The 19,615-nt window shown below is 36.2% G+C and overlaps 1 protein-coding gene across 1 annotated transcript; it reads left to right on the forward strand.

The window, feature by feature from the left end:
* The first annotated feature begins 1,215 nt into the window (after nucleotides 1-1,215).
* On the forward strand, nucleotides 1,216-3,948 carry LOC104106728 (shikimate O-hydroxycinnamoyltransferase-like). The gene is made up of 2 exons (XM_009615339.4): nucleotides 1,216-1,833; nucleotides 3,006-3,948. The coding sequence occupies exons 1-2, from the start codon at nucleotides 1,360-1,362 to the stop codon at nucleotides 3,648-3,650; spliced, it is 1,119 nt and encodes a 372-aa protein (XP_009613634.1). The 5' UTR covers nucleotides 1,216-1,359; the 3' UTR covers nucleotides 3,651-3,948.
* Nucleotides 3,949-19,615: the final 15,667 nt, after the last annotated feature.

Consider the following 19,615-nt stretch of genomic DNA (forward strand, 5'->3'; position numbering starts at 1 on the left):
TTATATATATAACTTTCATGAAAATTATAGCTGTAATTAACTATGTATTAAATGTTACAGGTACTCCATTTTGAAGAGAGTACTCCAATAGCTAATGCCCTCTCATATTACAACTAATGTATTTAGGGCCAGTTTGTCCATAATAATAATAATTATTATTATTATTATTTTTTTCAAAAAATATGTTTGTTCATGAAATTTTGAAAGTTTTTAAAAAAATTTCGAAAATGAGATTTTCACGGTACCAAATTTTCAAAATTTTAAAAAATTTCTCTTCCCCCCACTAACAAAACTGCAACATTTGTTTTTACGTGAAATGCATGTCCAAACATAATTTCAAATTTCAAATACCATTTTCAACTTAACTCCAAATACTACTTTTTGTTTTTGGTTGCAAAAATTATAATTTTTATGTCCAAACGCCTACTTATATATCTATAGCCAAAAAACAGAAATAAAAATTGATACACAACTTGTAGGAAGAAGAAAGAAAAAAAAGACTTTTCCACTTTTACAGCAAAACTTCTTAAATGATGTTAGGTGTATCAGTAAACTAATCTTGATAATGTAATATATTGACTGAAATCTTTTGCAGAGACCCAATTTATGACATAAAAGCGACAGATCACCATCACCTGTACTATTATTATTAATTTTTTTGGGTCCTTTTTTCTTCCTTTTGTGTGTTTCATTTTTTTTATACCATCTCCCGTCCATCCTAACAGTCATTTAACAGTAGGTCTTAAGTTAATAGAGTTGACTAAAGTCAATATCTTAGGGTAAACAGTTTTGGAATTATAATTTAAAAATTCATATATGTTCGTATGATAATTTTAAACGTGTACGTATGTTCGGATTAGGATCCGAGAGGCTGGGATGCGATTCGGCAAAACTGCATGAAAATTAGAAGCATAAGATTCATAAATTTGACTTGAAAGTTGGTTTTGTGTTGCAGTACTTTAATTTGTGTTTTCAACCGTTGGACAAGTTCATATAGAGTATTTGAACTTGTTGGAATAGTTTAGAGGTGACCGAGGGGCTAGAATGAGTTTCGACGTATTAGATTTCATACCTCTTATTATAAGAGTATTTGTCTGAAATATCATTTATCTTTCTCTAAATATGTCACTTAAAAACACTTTACTAATTGGAATAGTAAAAGTAAATCTGAAAAATAATAATAAATACTTCTAACTTTTCTAAAAAATCAAGTAAGCGTCCTAGACATACATTATTTGCAGATAATATTTTCAAATCAACATTTATTTTTTAATTTTGTCTATTATTTTTAACTTCCCAATTTACCTATATATAAAGGTACATACTCAACTAGTGTATTGCACTCAAGTCTCTTAAAAGATGGCAACTTGCAATGGAAATGGAGCTGCAGAATTTTCCTCCAAATTGCAAGTTGAAGCAATCCAAACTGTGATACCAATGAAGATAACCGATCCACGGTTATCAAGGCGAATCGCGGTATCTGAAAATTTTTGCTCGGGCGATTTGCAAAGGCGATTTCACATGGTGTTGTACTATAACAAAGCATCAGAGGCGGATTCAGGATGGATAATTGCGGGTTGGTTTAAAGAGTCACTAGGAATGGCAATAGTTGAAAGTCCATTATTTGGTGGAAGACTAAGGAAATTAGAGGATAATAATGATTTGGAGTTGGTTTCAAATGATTCTGGTGTTAGATTGGTTGAGGCTAATGCTCAAATAAATATGGCTGATTTTATTGATCTCAAAAACAAGGAAAATGTAGAAACTGAGCTTGTCTTTTGGGAAGATATTCATGAAACAAATCCTCAGTTTTCTCCCCTTTTCTATGTCCAGGCAAGTTCAATTATATACTTAGCATAGTGATTAAATTCTTGTTAATTAATGTCACAAGATTCTTGTCCATGTTTTATTTATAATTGTGGTATTCGGATCAACTTATATGCACTTGACTAATTTCATGGTGTATTTGTACCTTCTACTAGCACAAATATCGAGTAACTCTATCTATTAAGACTTTAAACATCTGAAAAGAAATCACATAGTGTTTCACAAGATTCTTGTCTGTCTAGGGATGCCAAATTTGGCCCAAGCCTAATTGACTCACCCAACCTGTCCAAGGTTGGGCTGGTTATTGACCAGCTCATTTATTGAACTCAACTCATCTTGATCCAACCCATCTCAGGTTGATTTTTAGCCCAAATTAATCAATGAGTTACTTTGCTCAAAATATCATAGAAATAATTTTTGTTTTGTTTGATATGTTATACATCACCATAACAAAAGAAAAAAAAATCTTATTTAATAATTATACAATTCATAAGAAAATAACATATATTATTTAAAGCTTGATAAGTATTGGGCGGGTTGGGTTACGACCCAAATTTTAGCCCATCTTGACCCAATTCATCTCAACCCAAGTAACTTTTGGGCGGGTCAATGACCAGCCTATTTATTGACTCAACCCATTTTAACCCGCCCCAAATCAGTCCAACCCGTCCATTTGACACCCGTATCTATGTCAATTTACATAGACAATATAAAGATTTTTTGGCACTATCAAAATACTTTAACTTGTTGTAGTAAGTAATTTACCTCATTTTATCCGTTACTAATTTCACATTTTATGGACAATTTCTTGAAGTTACTTTGTAGATAACCTAATATTATAAGAATTCTTTTCCATTATCTATATATTTTAACCTATTGTAGCAGGTAACCTATCTTATATTTTATCTACATAAACCAATTTTATTGAATATATTACTTATAATTATCTTTGCAGCGATATGATGCTTGTTCTAATTGCTACTTATTTAGTAATTTTATTAATACATATGCATGGTCTGAGCCAAAGTCATTGATTCCGATAGTTCAAAACCTATAACTTGTGCAGTACATTCACCTTTAACTCTTCCAATAATAATAGTCACTTAAAATTATTAAAAGATGTAGGAACGTTGGTAATACACTTTTCAATTTTAACCTTTGAAATAACTATTTTTCAGGTGACAAATTTCAAGTGTGGAGGATATTCAATTGGGATAAGTTGCAGCCTTTTTCTAGCAGATCCTTTTGTCATGACAAGTTTCTTGAAAAATTGGTCCCAAATTCACAACAATTTGATCTCACAAATTGATGCACCAAAAATTCCAGCATTTTACACTCCAAATCTAAGAAAAGTTGGCTTTTTACCAACTATATCAAGTAGCTTAACCACAAGAAATCAAACCACTCAAACTCTAATTTTCAAGATTCCCAAAAATCTCTTGAAAATTAATGATAAATTCCTCAAAAATCTTGCATCAAAATGTGTTGGAGAAACAGAGGGAAAACTTGGTAAACAATTGTCTTCAAAATTCACTTTGTTTGTGAAAGAGAGTACTAACTTTGAGAATGTTATTAGGGTGGAAACTTGTATTAGAGAGGAGATAATTAAGGAAGAATCTGAATTAATAGCTAAAAGTGGTGGATTAATTTCAGCAAGTTGGGATGATTTGGAAGGTGATAAAGTGAGTTTTAATGAAGGAAATAAGGCTGTTAATATTTCATGTTGGATTATTAATGAAGAAAATCAAGATCTTGTGATGATTACTCCATCTCCTGATGAAGACGGCTCTCAACTAAACATTATAATTATAGTTACTAATTAGATTTTTATAACCGACTCCAACCTGTCTGGGAATGAAGCGTCCTTATGGCTGCAAATGAAATTCTTGAGAATGGTTGAAAAAGATGTACTCATTTTCCTCACCCTAACCCGCACTAAGAAAGAAAAAAAAAGAAGAGAAATCTTTGCTCTTTTTTTTTTGCTCTTATTATTTTGGGTTTTTGGGGGACATTGGTTTTCTCTTTAGTAGTTGTTTTAAGGAAATTGGTTGTGCTATGTTATTTAGCAAATATTCTGTTATATTCTTCGAAATGAATACTTCCTTTTGATTGTCTTTGGAAGTCCAAGCTTTTGTTTATCTCTAGAAGAATATAGCTGTCAAAACCACTAGATAAAAGGTTTCCTTTAACATTAATACTCCTCAACATGGCTCGATTTGTACTGGGGATAAAAGGATAATTAATTTCGAAATTAAATTTGAGATAAGTTTATCTTATATTTAGTTGGGATAAAATTACGGTATAACTAATCCTTGAATTAGTTATTCCGGGATTGTAGTATTACTTTTATCCTTATGGGATAATAGGATAATAATTCCGGAATAACTAATTCCAATAGTTAATCCTGTAATAACTTGTTTCCCAACCAAACGACCTCTAAGTTCACAATTTTGTAAAGAGTTTAATTTAAGTGCACGAATTATTTAACGGGAATCTTACATAAATGTCCCAAATAAGTCCTAACTTACCAACCTCTAACCATTAATCATACACTTACCAAAACTAGAAATATGCACACAATCTTTTTCATTGAACAAAGTTTATATCATGTATATGATATAAGTTTGAAGATTTGCACATGATATCTTTTCCATTGAATAAATTTTAAAAAAATATTTAGATACAAGATTTAATTGTTAAGCTCTTAGATTGTCTACAAGGTAAAGCTATCAGATACCTTTTGCAGAAAATTTGGACGCGCGCCAATTCAAATGTTATATCGTTAGCAAGAGAATGAAATCTATGAAACAAGCTACAATTACAAAGTTCTTGAATCAATCTTTAAAAAAATTATTTTTCTAGGTAGCTTTTAAATGTGTGCATAAGAGTTTAAATCTTTATACGTTTATTTATGAAATATGCATATCTTTTGAGATTTTAAATTTGAATAATTTTCTTATCTTTTATATGTAACATTAAAAAAGGAAAAATAATTGATTTTTAAATAATTTTTTATATATAACAACCAAAAAATATTAAAACATCAAATGTTCTTATAGGTGTATAACAACCATTCACTATAAAAGCTAAAAAATATTGAAACAAGCGAGACTGTTATATAAAGGGTTGATTGTAGTTCTCACCATAATATACGAGTTTATTATTCTGCATGAGTTAAGTGAGCTTATGCTTGGTCTGCAATGAAGCACTACACCAATATAAACATGTCAATTTGAGCCATGGCAAATGAGTTCAGATTAATTTTATTATTTTCTTAGCTTGAATCGAGACTTCTGGTTAAGAGTGAAGGATCACATCCATCATATCCGACCTTTTGGTGGTACGAGTCCGACTTACAATACTTCCTCATGCTTGAGGGTTATGGGCTATCTAGCGGTCCTATCGTATTCTTCAACTGATTCAACTTCTTAATTTATCTAGTTTACTAGTTAACCAGAATATAAATATGACTAGCATGCTCCTGCAGTACTAATCGTCTATTCAAAATATATCAACCCTTTATTTAGCGAATCTATCAACAATGAATAAAGCACATCATTCAACTGAGCAAGACTATTAGATATATCCCTATTCTAATCACGAAATTATTCAGCTCAATGCTCTTTGCAACCTAAAATTTTCTCTCACGAGTTCAACACTAGATTCATAGATAGTATTTAATTGGTGATTAAACAATCAAATAAATAAGCATAGGATTGAACAAATAAACTAATACGGCATGTTAATAAGCCAAATCAATATTCAAACAACAATAGTCATGAAAGAACCAAAATCCTAGAACGTGAAGTTTAACTCCATATAGACATGGTAGTTGATGGATATAAATTATTCATGTAATTTCATATGTAAAAAATAAGTTTTAAAATTAAAATATGAATAATGATATCCTATCCTCGCATATTTTCTAACAAATATTGTAGGAAGAAGAAATTATGAAAAAGAAGAAAAAAGGCTAAAAGATAAGAGAATGAAGCAAAGCCACAGTTACACACATCATCTTCATATTCACAATTGTGGAATATACATATGGGCTTATGGAAAGAGATAATTAAAGATGAAAAGGAGCATAGTTGCATATGTGGAACCTATATACACAAGGTCACATTCACATACATGGAACATACATGTCGTAAAGACCCGATCGGTCGTTTTAAGCTCTAGCATGTTGTTCGGCGGTTTGAGGCCTGAGTAGCTTCACTTCAGGTATTATGACTTGTACGTATGGTCAGAATTTAATTTCGGGAAGTTCGGGATTGATTTGGAAAGAAAATTTGAATTTCGGAAGCTTTAAGTTGGAACAATTGGCTAAGATTTTACCTTTGAGTAAACGACTTCAGAATCGGGATTTGAAGGTTCCAATAGATTTGTATGATGATTTCGGACTTGAGCGTATATTCGGGTTGAGTATCAGATCACGCGGGAGCATTTCAGCGCTTATTATAGAAGGTTGGCATTTTAAAGGTTTAAGAATTTTATAAGTTTGGTTTGAAGCGGATTTTGATGTTATCGATGTCTGTTCGGGGTTCCGAACCTTGGAATAGATTTGTTATGTTATTTGTGACTCGTTTGCGAAATTTGAAGTCATTCCGGATTGATTTGATATGTTTCGGCACACGATACAGAATTTGGAAATTTATAAGTTTGATTCGAAGCGTGATTCATGATTTTGATGTTGTTTGACGTGGTTTAAGGCTTCGACTAAGTTCATATTGCATTTTGGGACGTGTTGGTATATTTGGTTAAGGTCTCGAGGGCCTCGGGTGGATTCCACATGGTTAACAGATTGATTTTTGGACTTAAGAAATGCTAAAGCTGGGCACAGCTGGTGTGATCGCTTCTGCGATGTCTTGGTCGTAGAAGCGACATCGCAGAGGCGAGGTCGAGCTCGCATAAGCAAAATGGGAAGGGACTGGCATTAGCTACAGATGCGAAGATTTACCCGCATCTACATGACCGTAGAAGCAGCCTAGTGGTCGCAGAAGCGGTAGAGAGTGAGGCAGGCTGGAGGCGCAGGTGCGAGGTTTGTGTCGCACCTGCGGGACCGTAGAAACGGATTCTTGGTCGCAGGTGCGACTCCGCAGAAGCGGAGTCCTGTACGCAGATGAGAAGGCAGGGGGGCTGAAGGGCGACCGCAGAAGCGGTATTTTGGCCGCACTTGCGGAATCGCAGAAGCAGTCAAGTAGCCGCAGGTGCGAGAGGTCGTTGGACAGTGTGTTCTTTTAAGAACGGAATTTGGCCCCTTTTCTTTTATTTTCACTTGGTTGGGGCGATTTTGGAGAGCTTCAAGGGGAGATTTTCATCAAGCAATGCAAAGTAAGTGATTCCCACCTATTACAAGTTAAATACATGGTTTGTATATGGATTTAAACATGAAAATTAGTAGAAATTTGGAATTTTTGGTAGAAAACCTAGAATTTGGCATTTTTGGATTTTCACCACGAAATTGGACATGGAATTTGGAATAAGTTATATATTTTAGTTCGTGGTGTTATGGGTAAAGTTTATCTTCGAATATTTTTGAAATCCGGACACGTGTGCTCGAGGGTTGATTTTATCGATTTTTCGAGCGGAGTTGGGGATTGTTATTAATTGATTAACTATGGGTAATATAGTATATATTTATAGATTTGCACATTTGTTTGGCTAGTTTTGAAGAGACGGTCATCGATTTGAGGTGTTTGAGAGGCGTTGGAACCGGTTTTGGAACTTCGGAGCGAGGTAAGTCTCATGTCTGACTCTGTGAGGGGGAAACAACCCCTAGGTGATGTATTTGTTATGTGCTACTTGTTGCGGGGGCTACGTACGCACAAAGTGATGAGAGTCCGTACGTAGCTAGATTCATGTTATGTCCGGGTAGACTTAGGTTCCCGCCATGCTATAACTGTACTATTTGAGTTGTCTCTTGCCTATTAAATTCTTTTATTTTACGTTGCGACTTGAGACTAGACTTATGTAGGGTGATAGACTTGCTATTGTAGATATTCGACGGGCTTCATGATTAGCCGCAAAATAATTGTACTCCTCTTACGAATTTCTCCCACGTTATGTGTTCTCATCGAAAGGTTTCCCTTAAAATATATAACTGACACGTCTATTCGTGAGTGGGGTTAAGGAGCCGTCAAAACTTCTTATTCTAATGGGATCGGGCTGTTCACCTCAGCAGGATAGATACATCTATGGTTCGTGCCGTTCAACCCTCGGCAGTGCGCACATTATGATTGATCGAGTCGTACGCCTCAGCAGGATTATGTACCACACTCTCATGGGAGAGGGCCGTTTGCCTCGGCAATAAAATAGATGTATCTATGGTTCGTCAATGTTATGATGGATCGGGTGGTACGCCTCGACATTTCTATAAAATACTCTTATGAAATCGTGCGTAATAATTGGCAAGAAGCCAGCATATCTGTGAGCTTTTTCGAATTGAACTGTGACGACCTATTTGGTAAGGTCAAATATATATATACTCCGATTGAGGAGCTAACTACTAGCTGAGAGTTTGAGTCATTGCTGAGATGAGGATTGTGCCACGTATTATACTTGTTATTTCGCTTATTACTCTAACTCACACATGTTTACTTCTATTGTATCTGTCTTATTGGACCACTAGTAAGTGTTGATGTCGACCTCTCGTCACTACTTATCTGGGGTTAGGCTAGATACTTACTGGGTACGCGTTGATTTACATATTCATGCTATACTTGCTGCACTTTTTGTGCAGGTACATATATGCCTGGTGGTCTTTTTGGCGCCGAGGTGCAGCTATTGCGGGGACTTTACCGTGAGCTACATTTCATGTTACGATCCGCCTGCAGCCTACAGAGTCTCCATCAGATTTATTTATATTCTCCTGTCTAATTTGTATTCCAGACAAATGTTGTATTTTATTATATTTCCTAGTTGATGCTCATGCACTTGTGACATCGGGTTTTGGGGGTTCCTACGGTTTGTTCATTATTGTAGTTCGTGTAAATATTACCCTTTACCCTGTAAATTCTATTTCATATTATTTAATTAATAAAAATTATGATATCAAAATACTAAAATGAGTAATTAAGTGATCAATTACCATTGGCTTGCGTGACGGTGGTGTTAGGCGCCATCACGACCTGTACTGGATTTTGGATCGTGACAACTTGGTATCAGAGTGCTAGGTTCACTTAGGTCTCACGAGTCATGAGCAAGTCTAGTAGAGTCTTGCGGATCGGTACGGAGACGTTTGTACTTATCTTCAAAAGGCTACAGGGCTGTTAGGAGAACTTTCCTTCTTGATTTCCTCATCATGCGGTTTGATTCCATTGAGGCTTGTGCCTTTATTTCCTTCCTACTCAATCTTATGCGACGCGAAGCGCTTTTTATCAATTGGGCGTCGAGGAGTTGTAGTGGTACCGCAGACGTGGTGCAGGATGTTTTCCATGCCTATTCAGGCAGACGATTATCGTCATCTTGCAGAAGGATGTTCTTTTGTTCCAGCTCAGTATTTGTATTTTCTATGGTTTCGAGACTGTGCACGGATTGCTATGATGTTTATGCGTTGTTATCGCACAATGTTGGTGTAATGGTAAGGTGCTCGTTTATGTGTTGAGGCAGTCAATGGCTTGAAGAGATGATTTCTCAGTGCATGATTAATGGGTTCGGCATTTAATTCCAGCGGAGGAAAGGCAATCGGACTATAGATGTCCAAGTTTGGTTGATGAAGTAACGAGACTTGATATTTTCGAGCGTGGTGAAATTTTCATTTTGATGCGGTATCGCCATCATTGTTTGAATGCATTACGGTTCGCCGGTGTTATGGTCTTCTTGGATTTTGCCTTCGAGGCAGGGTGTTGTGAAATGGTGCCTGAGGGGCGGTTGTCAGAGATAGCGGTGTGTAGCGGTTCAGAATCGAATTGGTATTTCTAATGTTGATGGCTTGAGGAAGATGATCTTCTAGGAGGTTTAGAGTTGGTAGAAATTCCTTAGTTCTGGTGCTACATGTATGGATTTGATTTGAGGCAACATTCATGCGGCGAAGTATGAGGAAGGACATGGCGGGAGGTGTCTCGCGGCGGATGAATTACTAGCAGGTCAAGCATGAGAAGCGGAGGTCGAGAAGTTGCTTAAAGGAGATGGTTTGACCGAAGTGAGAGATTCTGTGGAGGACTAGCCGCGTGCCTTGAGAAAGTGTGGAATGGTTTGGGAATCGTGATGGAAGGTGATTTGATCTATGAATTTTATTTGGAATGATGGTTACTGTACGAAGAAAGATTGAATATGGCAGAAAGGAGTTTGCTTGAAATGAAGAGGGGTATGAAGATTTGATTATCGTTTCAGATGCAATATGACTTGAGTTTGGAAGGTCTTGTTGAACTGTAAGTTGATGTCAATTGTCATGACACAAAATCTACTATGGGTCGTGATGGCACCTAATGCCGCCGTCGGGCAAGCCAACGTTAATTTATCAATTTATTTACTTATTTTTTTACTTTTGAGATCATAATATTCATTACTTAAATAGTATAGAATGGAATTACAAGGTAAAAATATAATAACTACGTGAGCTACAATAACGAACAACCAGTAGGAACCCCCAAAATCCGGTGTCATAAGTGCATGCGTAATTTTCTAAGGAGTACAATAACATTACAATACCTGCCTCGAATGTAGTAAGAAAGAATAAAATAAACAGTACAATGGAGATTCGGTGGACGGCGATGCATAGCCTGAAATGCAGCTCACATAAAGTTTCCTCCACATGTATGCCTACGCGCCAAGGTGATCATCAAATGAACCTGTCAGATCCTGCACATTTAGTGCAGAAGTGCAGCATGTGTACGTAAATCAATGCGTACCCAGTAAGTATCTAGACTAACCCCGAAGAAGTAGTGACGAGGGGTCGACATCAAAACTTACTAAAGGTCCAATAAAACAATGTAATAAAACATGAGCATATATGAAGCATACGGCAATGATGGTGTAAATTTGTAAGTTACACGATCTTTCAATTGGCATTTTTGGACCTTCATTGCCGTAAGTTACACGATCTTTCAAATCTATAAGTTACACAATCTTGAAAACCTAGAATTTGGAATTTTTAAATTTTGACCACGAAATTAGATATGGAATTTGGAATAAGTTATATATTTTAGTTCGTGGTGTTATGGGTGAAGTTTATCTTCGAACATTTTCGAAATTCGGGCATGTGGGCCCGAGGGTTGATTTTATCGACTTTTCGAGCGAAGTTGGGGATTGTTATTAATTGATTAACTATGGGTAATATAGTATATATTTATGGATTTGCACATTTGTTTGGCTAGTTTTGAAGAGACGGGCATCGATTTTAGGTGTTTGAGAGGCGTTGGAGCCGGTTTTGGAACTTCGGAGCGAGGTAAGTCTCCTGTCTAACTCTGTGAGGGGGAAACTATCCCTAGGTGATGTATTTGTTATGTGCTACTTGTTGCGGGGGCTACGTACGCATAAGGGGACGAGAGTCCGTGCGTAGCTAGATTCATGTTATGTCCGGGTAGACTTAGGTTCCCGCCATGCTATAACAGTACTATTTGAGTTGTCTCTTGCTTATTAAATTCCTTTATTTTACATTGCGACTTGAGACTAGACTTGTGTAGCGCATAAGAATGCGTGGAAGGAATTCAAAGAGTTATGTTTCAAGCTGAATTAATTCCGCCCGATAATAAAAGAAAGATGGGGAGTTTATCCTAATTGTCATGTAGCCTCTCGAAGATAAGTATGGACGTCATCATACCGATCCGCAAGACTCTACTGGACACTTGCTCATGACTTTAGAACCTATGAATCTAGGGCTCTGATACCACCTTGTCACGACCCAAAATCCAATTAGTCGTGATGACACCTAACCTCACCTGCTAGGTAAACCAAATAACAATAATCTGATTCAATTAATATTTAACTAACTCTAATACACTCCTCAAGGACTGGTAGTATAAATCATGAACTTCTAAGATTAGAATTTACAAAACTGGTGTGAAATAAAAATACATCATTTGTCTGGAATATACATGAACAGATTAAAAATTCTAAAGCTACCATGAACAAGAGGGTGAAATAGATGGAACACATGTACATCTTCAGATCCAGCTCCCGTCGTACACAGCAACATCATCGTCAAAATTTTGCACGCAAGGTGCAGAAGTGTAGTATGAGTACAACCAGCCGCATGTACTCAATAAGTAACAAACACAACCTTAGGTTGAAAGTAGTAACGAGCTGGAACACGATCAAAGTACAACAACAGCTCATAACAATATAACAAAAGTGGTACAGGAAATAACTCAGAAATAAAATGTTTAGCTCATTCACAGTTCCAGAAAATAGACATGCTTTTCAAGTATAAAAGTGAAAACCCAAATCTTTAACCGAAAACACCAAAATATGAGTAAGTTTTAAAATTTGTGATTTTCCTTCAGAAACTTTTCAACAGGTAAATGTTTCATTATCAAATGGCATGAGGAAAAGTACATCTCTATGCCTACATGTCAATGTGTATGAGAAGTCATGAATGATGTGATACCGTACAACATGAGAAAAATATGTCTTTATGCTTGTATGTCAAGTGTGCATGCCAATGCAGTACAACATAGTGAACAACTATATGCATACTCTCAGAGTATTAATCAACTCAGTCCTCCCAATCACTCGCACTCGCACTTAATAGGTACCTACACTCATTGGGGGTGTGTGCAGACTCCGGAGGGCTTCTTCAGCCAAAACGCTATAATCCGTACGAACAACTCACGTGCTATAGTATCAATATTTGGATCCGCACGGATAACTCACGTGCTGCACGGATAACTCACGTGTTATAGTATCAATATCTGGATCCGCACTGACAACTCACATGTTGTACAGACAACTCACGTGCTATAGTATCAATATCTTAAAATCAGGCCCTCGGCCTCACTCAGTCATCAATATCTCCAGTATCTCGGGCTCACAATGTCATGAAACTAGCCCAAAATGATGATATGATGTATTAATAAATAACAACAGAGACTGAGATATGATATGCAATAAATGAATATGACTGAGTATGAAATTGCAATGTAAGCAATTAACTCAACAATAGTAATGACTTCGGTGGGTCCCAACAGGATAAGCATATAGTCTGGACATGGGTTCTAACATGATTCACAATACGATAACTCCAGTATGTAGAGATTTTATGATTACAGATAAGTTCAGGTAACTACACAATACCACAGAAATAACGGAGTCACAGTTCACACAGTGCACGCCCATACGCTTGTCACCTAACATGAGCGTCACCTCAATACCAAACACATAACACGTATAATCAGGGTTCATACCCTCAGCTCCAAGTTTAGAAGAGTTGCATACCTCGAACAAGTCGAGTCCAATATCGAGCAAGCTAAACAATGCTCTGAAAATTTCATTTTGTGTGTATCAACTTCCGAACGACTCGAATCTAGTCAAAATTCATTTATTTTCAGTCAACATAAATTATAGGAATTAATTTCATATGAAAATACTAATTTTCTCCCAAAATCTGAAATTACACTAAAACATCGCTAGTGGGGCCCACATCTCGGAATCCAACAAAACTCACAAAATCCGACAACCTATTCAACCACGAGTCCAACCATACCAAAATTACTCAAATTCGACCACAACTCGGCTTTCAAATCCTCAATTAAAGTCTATGAAATTTTCTAACATTTTCAACCCAAAACACTGATTTAATGATTAAAACAACAATATATTCATATAATTTAACCAAAACTAAGTTAGAATCACTTACCCCAATCTATATGGTGAAAATCGCCTAAAACATCGCTTCAATCCGAGCTCCATAACTCCAAATATGTTAAAATGGCCAAAATCTCGAAATATAGCTTCTGCCCAGGCATTTACTCTTCGCGATCGCGAAGCACAAAATTTTCCAGCCCCAAAAATTGCCCTTCGCGATCGCGAAGAACAAACTCCCCAACTCTTCCAGACAACCTCTAGTATAACGGTCATAACTTTTTGTATAAAACTTCAAATGCCAAATGGTTAGTCTTTCTGAAAACTGGACATCAAGGTCTACAACTTTCATTTTTCGATCATCTCCATTTTTTTATATAGATTATGAGATATAAGCTTCCAAAATTGGGTCAGTGCAGCAGAGATTTTGTTCTACGCGATCGCGAAAGAGCTTCCGCGATTCACAAGGCCCCAAACTGTTGTTTTCTCTTCGCGAACTCGACCAAATGTTCACGATCGCGATGCACACCTCTGTAGACAAAAACCAGCAATTAAAAATGGTCCGAAACCACCCTGAAACTCACCCAAGACCCTCGGGACCTCGTCCACATACCAACAAGTCCCAAAACATATTACGGACCTACTCGAGGCCTCAAATCACATATAACAACATCGAAACGACGAATCGCGCCTCAATTCAAACTTAATGAAACTAAGAAATTCCAACTTCTACATTCGATGCAGAAACCTATCAAATCAAGTCCGATTGACCTCAAATTTTGCACATAAGTCATAAATGACATAATGGACCTATTTAAATTTTACAGAATCGGATTCCGACCCCCGATATCAAAAAATTATCTCCCGGTCAAATTTTCAAACTTAAATTTCTAATTTTAGTCATTTCAAACCCAATTTAACTACGGACTTCCAAATAATTTTTCGGACACGCTCCTAAGTCCAAAATCACCATACAGAGTTATTGGAATCATTAAAACTCTATTCTGGAGTTGTTTGCACAAAAGTCAAAACACCGGTCAACCCTTTTCATTTAAGTTTCCAATATGAAATTTATTCTTCCGAACTAATCCCGAAATACCTTAAACATCAAAACCGACGATTCACACACATCATAATACATCATACGAAACTATTCAAGACTTCAAATAGTTGAAAGGAGCATAAATGTTCAAAATGACAAGTTGGGTCGTTATATTCTCCCCCACTAAAATATATGTTTGTTCTCGAACGTGACAAGAGTTGTTCCTAAGCCTTTAAATCATTGTTCAGCCCTACCACGCACATTCTCGGGGGTAATCCCACGTCACTCTATTATGTATAGGCCTGACAACATAGCTGAAAATCATTAATTTAACCTTAGCCCATAAACCTTATAATTCAATTTCCGACATTCAGAATTTTTTTTCAACACCTGAATCTCACATCTACACACTTTATAAGTCTGAACAAGCTGTATTAATCCTTAACCATAACCTGAGATATAATCACATAACATACTACACAACTCGCATACTCGCGACACCATTTCTGATCACAGTAACTACTCAAAACTAACCAAGTACTAGTATTAAACCCCATATCAAACAAAACCTCGTTCCCAAAACCTTCATACATTGTCGATAATGAAAGAAACACGCAGAATCTTATAACCACTTTCTAAGCCGACTTTCGATATTATCCTCCCAAATATACAGTAATATAATCTGATAGTACTCATTCTAGGTCTAATGACCTCATCTCATCAAATACAACCACTTTATTGACTTGCAACCCCAACACAACCTAATATTTACAACCAATTCCTCAAATTTCGTGAAGAGGATAACCGTACGTGCATGTGCACAATTCCTCAAATACGTTGCTCAAATAATTATTATTTTTTTTATCGTAGAGGAAGGAAAACAATGAAATCAGATGAATTATCAAAGAAATGTAATTCCCACACACTGCACGGACAACTCACGTGCGACACGGACAACTCAAGTGTCAATGATATAAATCCCCGGGCAAGGTCACAGGCCTCCAGTCCAAGCATATCATACATGAGCAATTAAACAAATACACATGTATGTGATAATGAAATAAGATTCTCATGCTCCTGGACTGGTATAAATAATATGCCATAGTGTAGGCATGTGAACAAAGTGTGCTATCACAGCTCAAATCGGCAAGTTATCGCAAAAATAGTAACAACCAAGTTTATTCAGGGAATTAACCTCTTTGTAATCTCAAGTATAGCCTAGATAATTCTCAACAATGGTACAAATATGAGAACATTATAACTTTAAGCTTAACAGTCAACTCTAGGCATATCATAGCCTAAGCATTCTTCTGAGTATGAATACTTGCCCCGATGCCCGTACATGGGCTCAAACCTCACATATATGCACACTCATAGCATGTTGCTATCACAAATAATTAACGCAACTAATACCTCCACTGAGTTTAAATAAAATACTCACCTCAAACAGGTTGCAACCCTAAAACAATATGTTTCTGAGAACTCCCAGTCTTCAGATTCATAGAATGCATAAATCATCGTAACTGATACCTACTTCAGCGCTCAAATGACTAACACATCTTTCATGCATAATCATCCCATGAGGGATACTTCTATAATTCCCCCGTGCCACATAGAAAAAATCTGAATATCGGTAGTTGATCAACCATGTGAGTACTGCAATACCGATGAATATGCGTAAGTCAAAACACAATGCGCCTTCTGAAATGCGCACCCTTCTCAAGAATTACCGAGCAATTATAACATTCATCTAAATATCTAAAACTGACCATTCTGTCCAAACTTTGTGACCTTCCCTTCAAGACTGAATTGCCATCTTGTACATATAAATCTTAACCCCACACAACACACCACATCTATCATGCCATCATGTGAAAAGCACGAGAATCTCGTTATCAACTCTAAGTCACCAACAAATTACATACTCGATTAGTTAGAAACCTTCCTTTTTCTTCCTTACAGGAGGAAACGACAATACACAACACATTCCCTACACCGGAAGAAAATATCTGGTTCAAACTATCAAGAACACTTTGAAATTCATTTGCACATAACCGAGCTATCAGAACTGAATTCCTCTAACTCGACCAAGCCACGCAGATCACCAAAACCAAGAATATTGCCACCAAAACATCTGTAAAGTCTCACCACATCATAATTACCCCTCATAAATACCACAACCGAGACACCCACTCTGAAATGACCTTATGTGAACTTAAAATTGTTCTCTTACCTTTCTTATACTGGAATGTAGAATTCATAGTCATACAAATTACTGCAAGTCCCGGCATCATCAAATGTAAATCTCATATTCTATCCATGCACAAGTCCGGAAAAATTCTCAATTGCTATTTATAAATCTCGAACCCATTAGAACCTTCTTGAGAGTCGCCCACTTTGCTCAAATCTAAATTGCACTACCCAAACGGGCGAAAAGACACATGCCCCATTAGCACAACAACACCAAAAGAAGTAACTCTGCCTTAACACCACCAATCAAATTCATACTTCGTGCACACTACATTCTTCAAAATAACAACTTAATCATTTCATGATTTTCATATTTTCATAAAGTGCAATGTAACCCGTATTGAAGAAAATGTATTTTTTATGTGCTACTTGTTGCGGGGGCTACGTACGCACAAGGTAACGAAAGTCCGTGCGTACCTAGATTCATATTATGTCTGGGTAGACTTAAGTTCCCACCATGCTATAACTGTACTATTTGAGTTGTCTCTTGCCTATTATATTCCTTTATTTTACGTTGCGACTTGAGACTAGACTAGTGTAGAGTGATAGACTTGTTATTGTAGAGATTTGACGGGCTTCATGATTAGCCGCGAAATAATTGTACTCCTCTTACGAATTTCTCCCGCGTTATGTGTTCTCATCGAAAGGTTTCCCTTAAAATTTATAACTCACACGTCTATTCGTGAGTGGGGTCAAGGACCTGTCAAAACTTCTTATTCTAATGGGATTGGGCCGTTCGCCTTGGCAGGATAGATACATCTATGATTCGTGCCGTTCGACCCTCGGCAGTGTGCACATTATGATGGATCAGGTCGTACGCCTCAGCAGGATTATGTACAACACTCTCATGGGAGCGGGCCATTCGCCTCGTCAATAAAATAGATGTATCTATGGTTCGGCAATGTTATGTTGGATCGGGTTGTATGCCTCGGCATTTCTATAAAATATTCTTACGAAATCGTGCGTAATAATTGGCAAGAAGCTAACATATCTGTGAGCTTTTCCAGATTGAACTGTGACGACCTATTTGGTAAGGTCCAAAATATATATACTCCGATTGAGGAGGTAACTACTAGCTGGGAGTTTGAGTTATTGCTGAGAGGGGGATTGTGCCACGTATTATACTGGTTATTTTGCTTATTACTCTGACTCACACCTGTTTACTTCTACTGTAGTTGTCTTATTGGACCACTAGTAAGTGTTGATGTCGACTTATCGTCACTACTTCTCTGGGGTTAGGCTAGATACTTACTGGGTACGCATTGATTTACGTACCCATGCTACACTTGATGCACTTTTTGTGCAGGTACATATATGTCTGGTGGTCTTCTGGGCGCCGAGGCGCGGCTATTGCGGGGATTTTACTGTGAGCTGCATTTCATGTTACGATCCGCAGCCTGCAGAGTCTTCATCAGAGTTATTTTATATTCTTCTATCTAATTTGTATTCCCAACAGATGTTGTATTTTATTATATTTTCTAATTTATGCTCATGCACTTGTGACACCGAATTTTGGGAGTTCCTACGGGTTGTTCATTATTGTAGTTCGTGTAAATATTATCCTTTAACATGTAAATTCTATTTCATATTATTTAATTAATAAAAATTATGATTTTAAAATACTAAAATAAATAATTAAGTGATCAATTACTATTGGCTTGCCTGACGGCGGTGTTAGGCGCCATCACGACCTTTAGTGGATTTTGAGTCGTGACATACATTTGCAAGTCTAACCCATAAAGTCAAGAATGAAAGCAAAAGAGCTATAGATGCATATATGGAATCTATATACGCAAAGGTCACATTTGCATACATGGAACCTACATTTGCAAGTCTAACTCATGAAGTCAAGAATGGAAGCAAAAGAGTCATAGATGCATGTGTGGAATCTATATTTGCAAAGGTCACATTTGCATACATACATGGAACCTACATTTGCAAGACTAACTCATGAAGTCAAGAGTGAAGCACAAGTGCCATAGTTGCATATATTGCATCTACGTATACAAAGATCACTTCGCATACATGGATTTCACGCAAAAGTGGAACATGACAAAAGCTACTCATCTTTTTCTATAAATAGCAAGCTCTCTTTGTATAAGGATATCCAATATTTCGTAAGACAAGAAATAGTCTTGGTCTTCTTTTTTTGTAGTAAAAATATTTTCTTAGTCTTTTAAATATTTCTAGTCTTCTAAATATCTTTTTTTTAGCTTTTCTTACTCCATAATGGAGTAATCTCTTTTCGTTGGGATAGTTGATGAAGCTTGATATATTTTATAATACTATCTCAGTTTTTATATATTCTTGGGTTGAAACGTTTTATTTACATTTCATATTGTGCTGAAATGATGGTTTTTAATTACTCTATTATCACGTCTATATATTTTATCTCAAAGTTATTCATATATTAATTTTGTAATTCTCGCAGAGCAAAATTAATATTTAATAACCGATGAATAAAATAGTAGAGTGAAAGTAATTTTTCAGTAAACTATTATTTCAAGTCAGTAATAGTGCTTGCCTCAGTTTTAATTCTCACGGAGGAATTGTTGTAGGCAAGATTATTGATCCTTAATAAAAATATTCTCACAAAATTTTTACTTTCTTTTAGTACAATTCAAGCAAGAAAAATATTTCTTAGTGAGTAAAATATAATTGTATTAGAAATAAGAAATTATTCTTTAAAGAAATAAATGTAAAAATTGAGATTTTATTATAGTAATATTATCAAGTGAATTCAATGATTTCTAA

This window comes from Nicotiana tomentosiformis, chromosome 12 (assembly GCF_000390325.3).
Source record: "Nicotiana tomentosiformis chromosome 12, ASM39032v3, whole genome shotgun sequence".
NCBI lineage: Eukaryota > Viridiplantae > Streptophyta > Magnoliopsida > Solanales > Solanaceae > Nicotiana > Nicotiana tomentosiformis.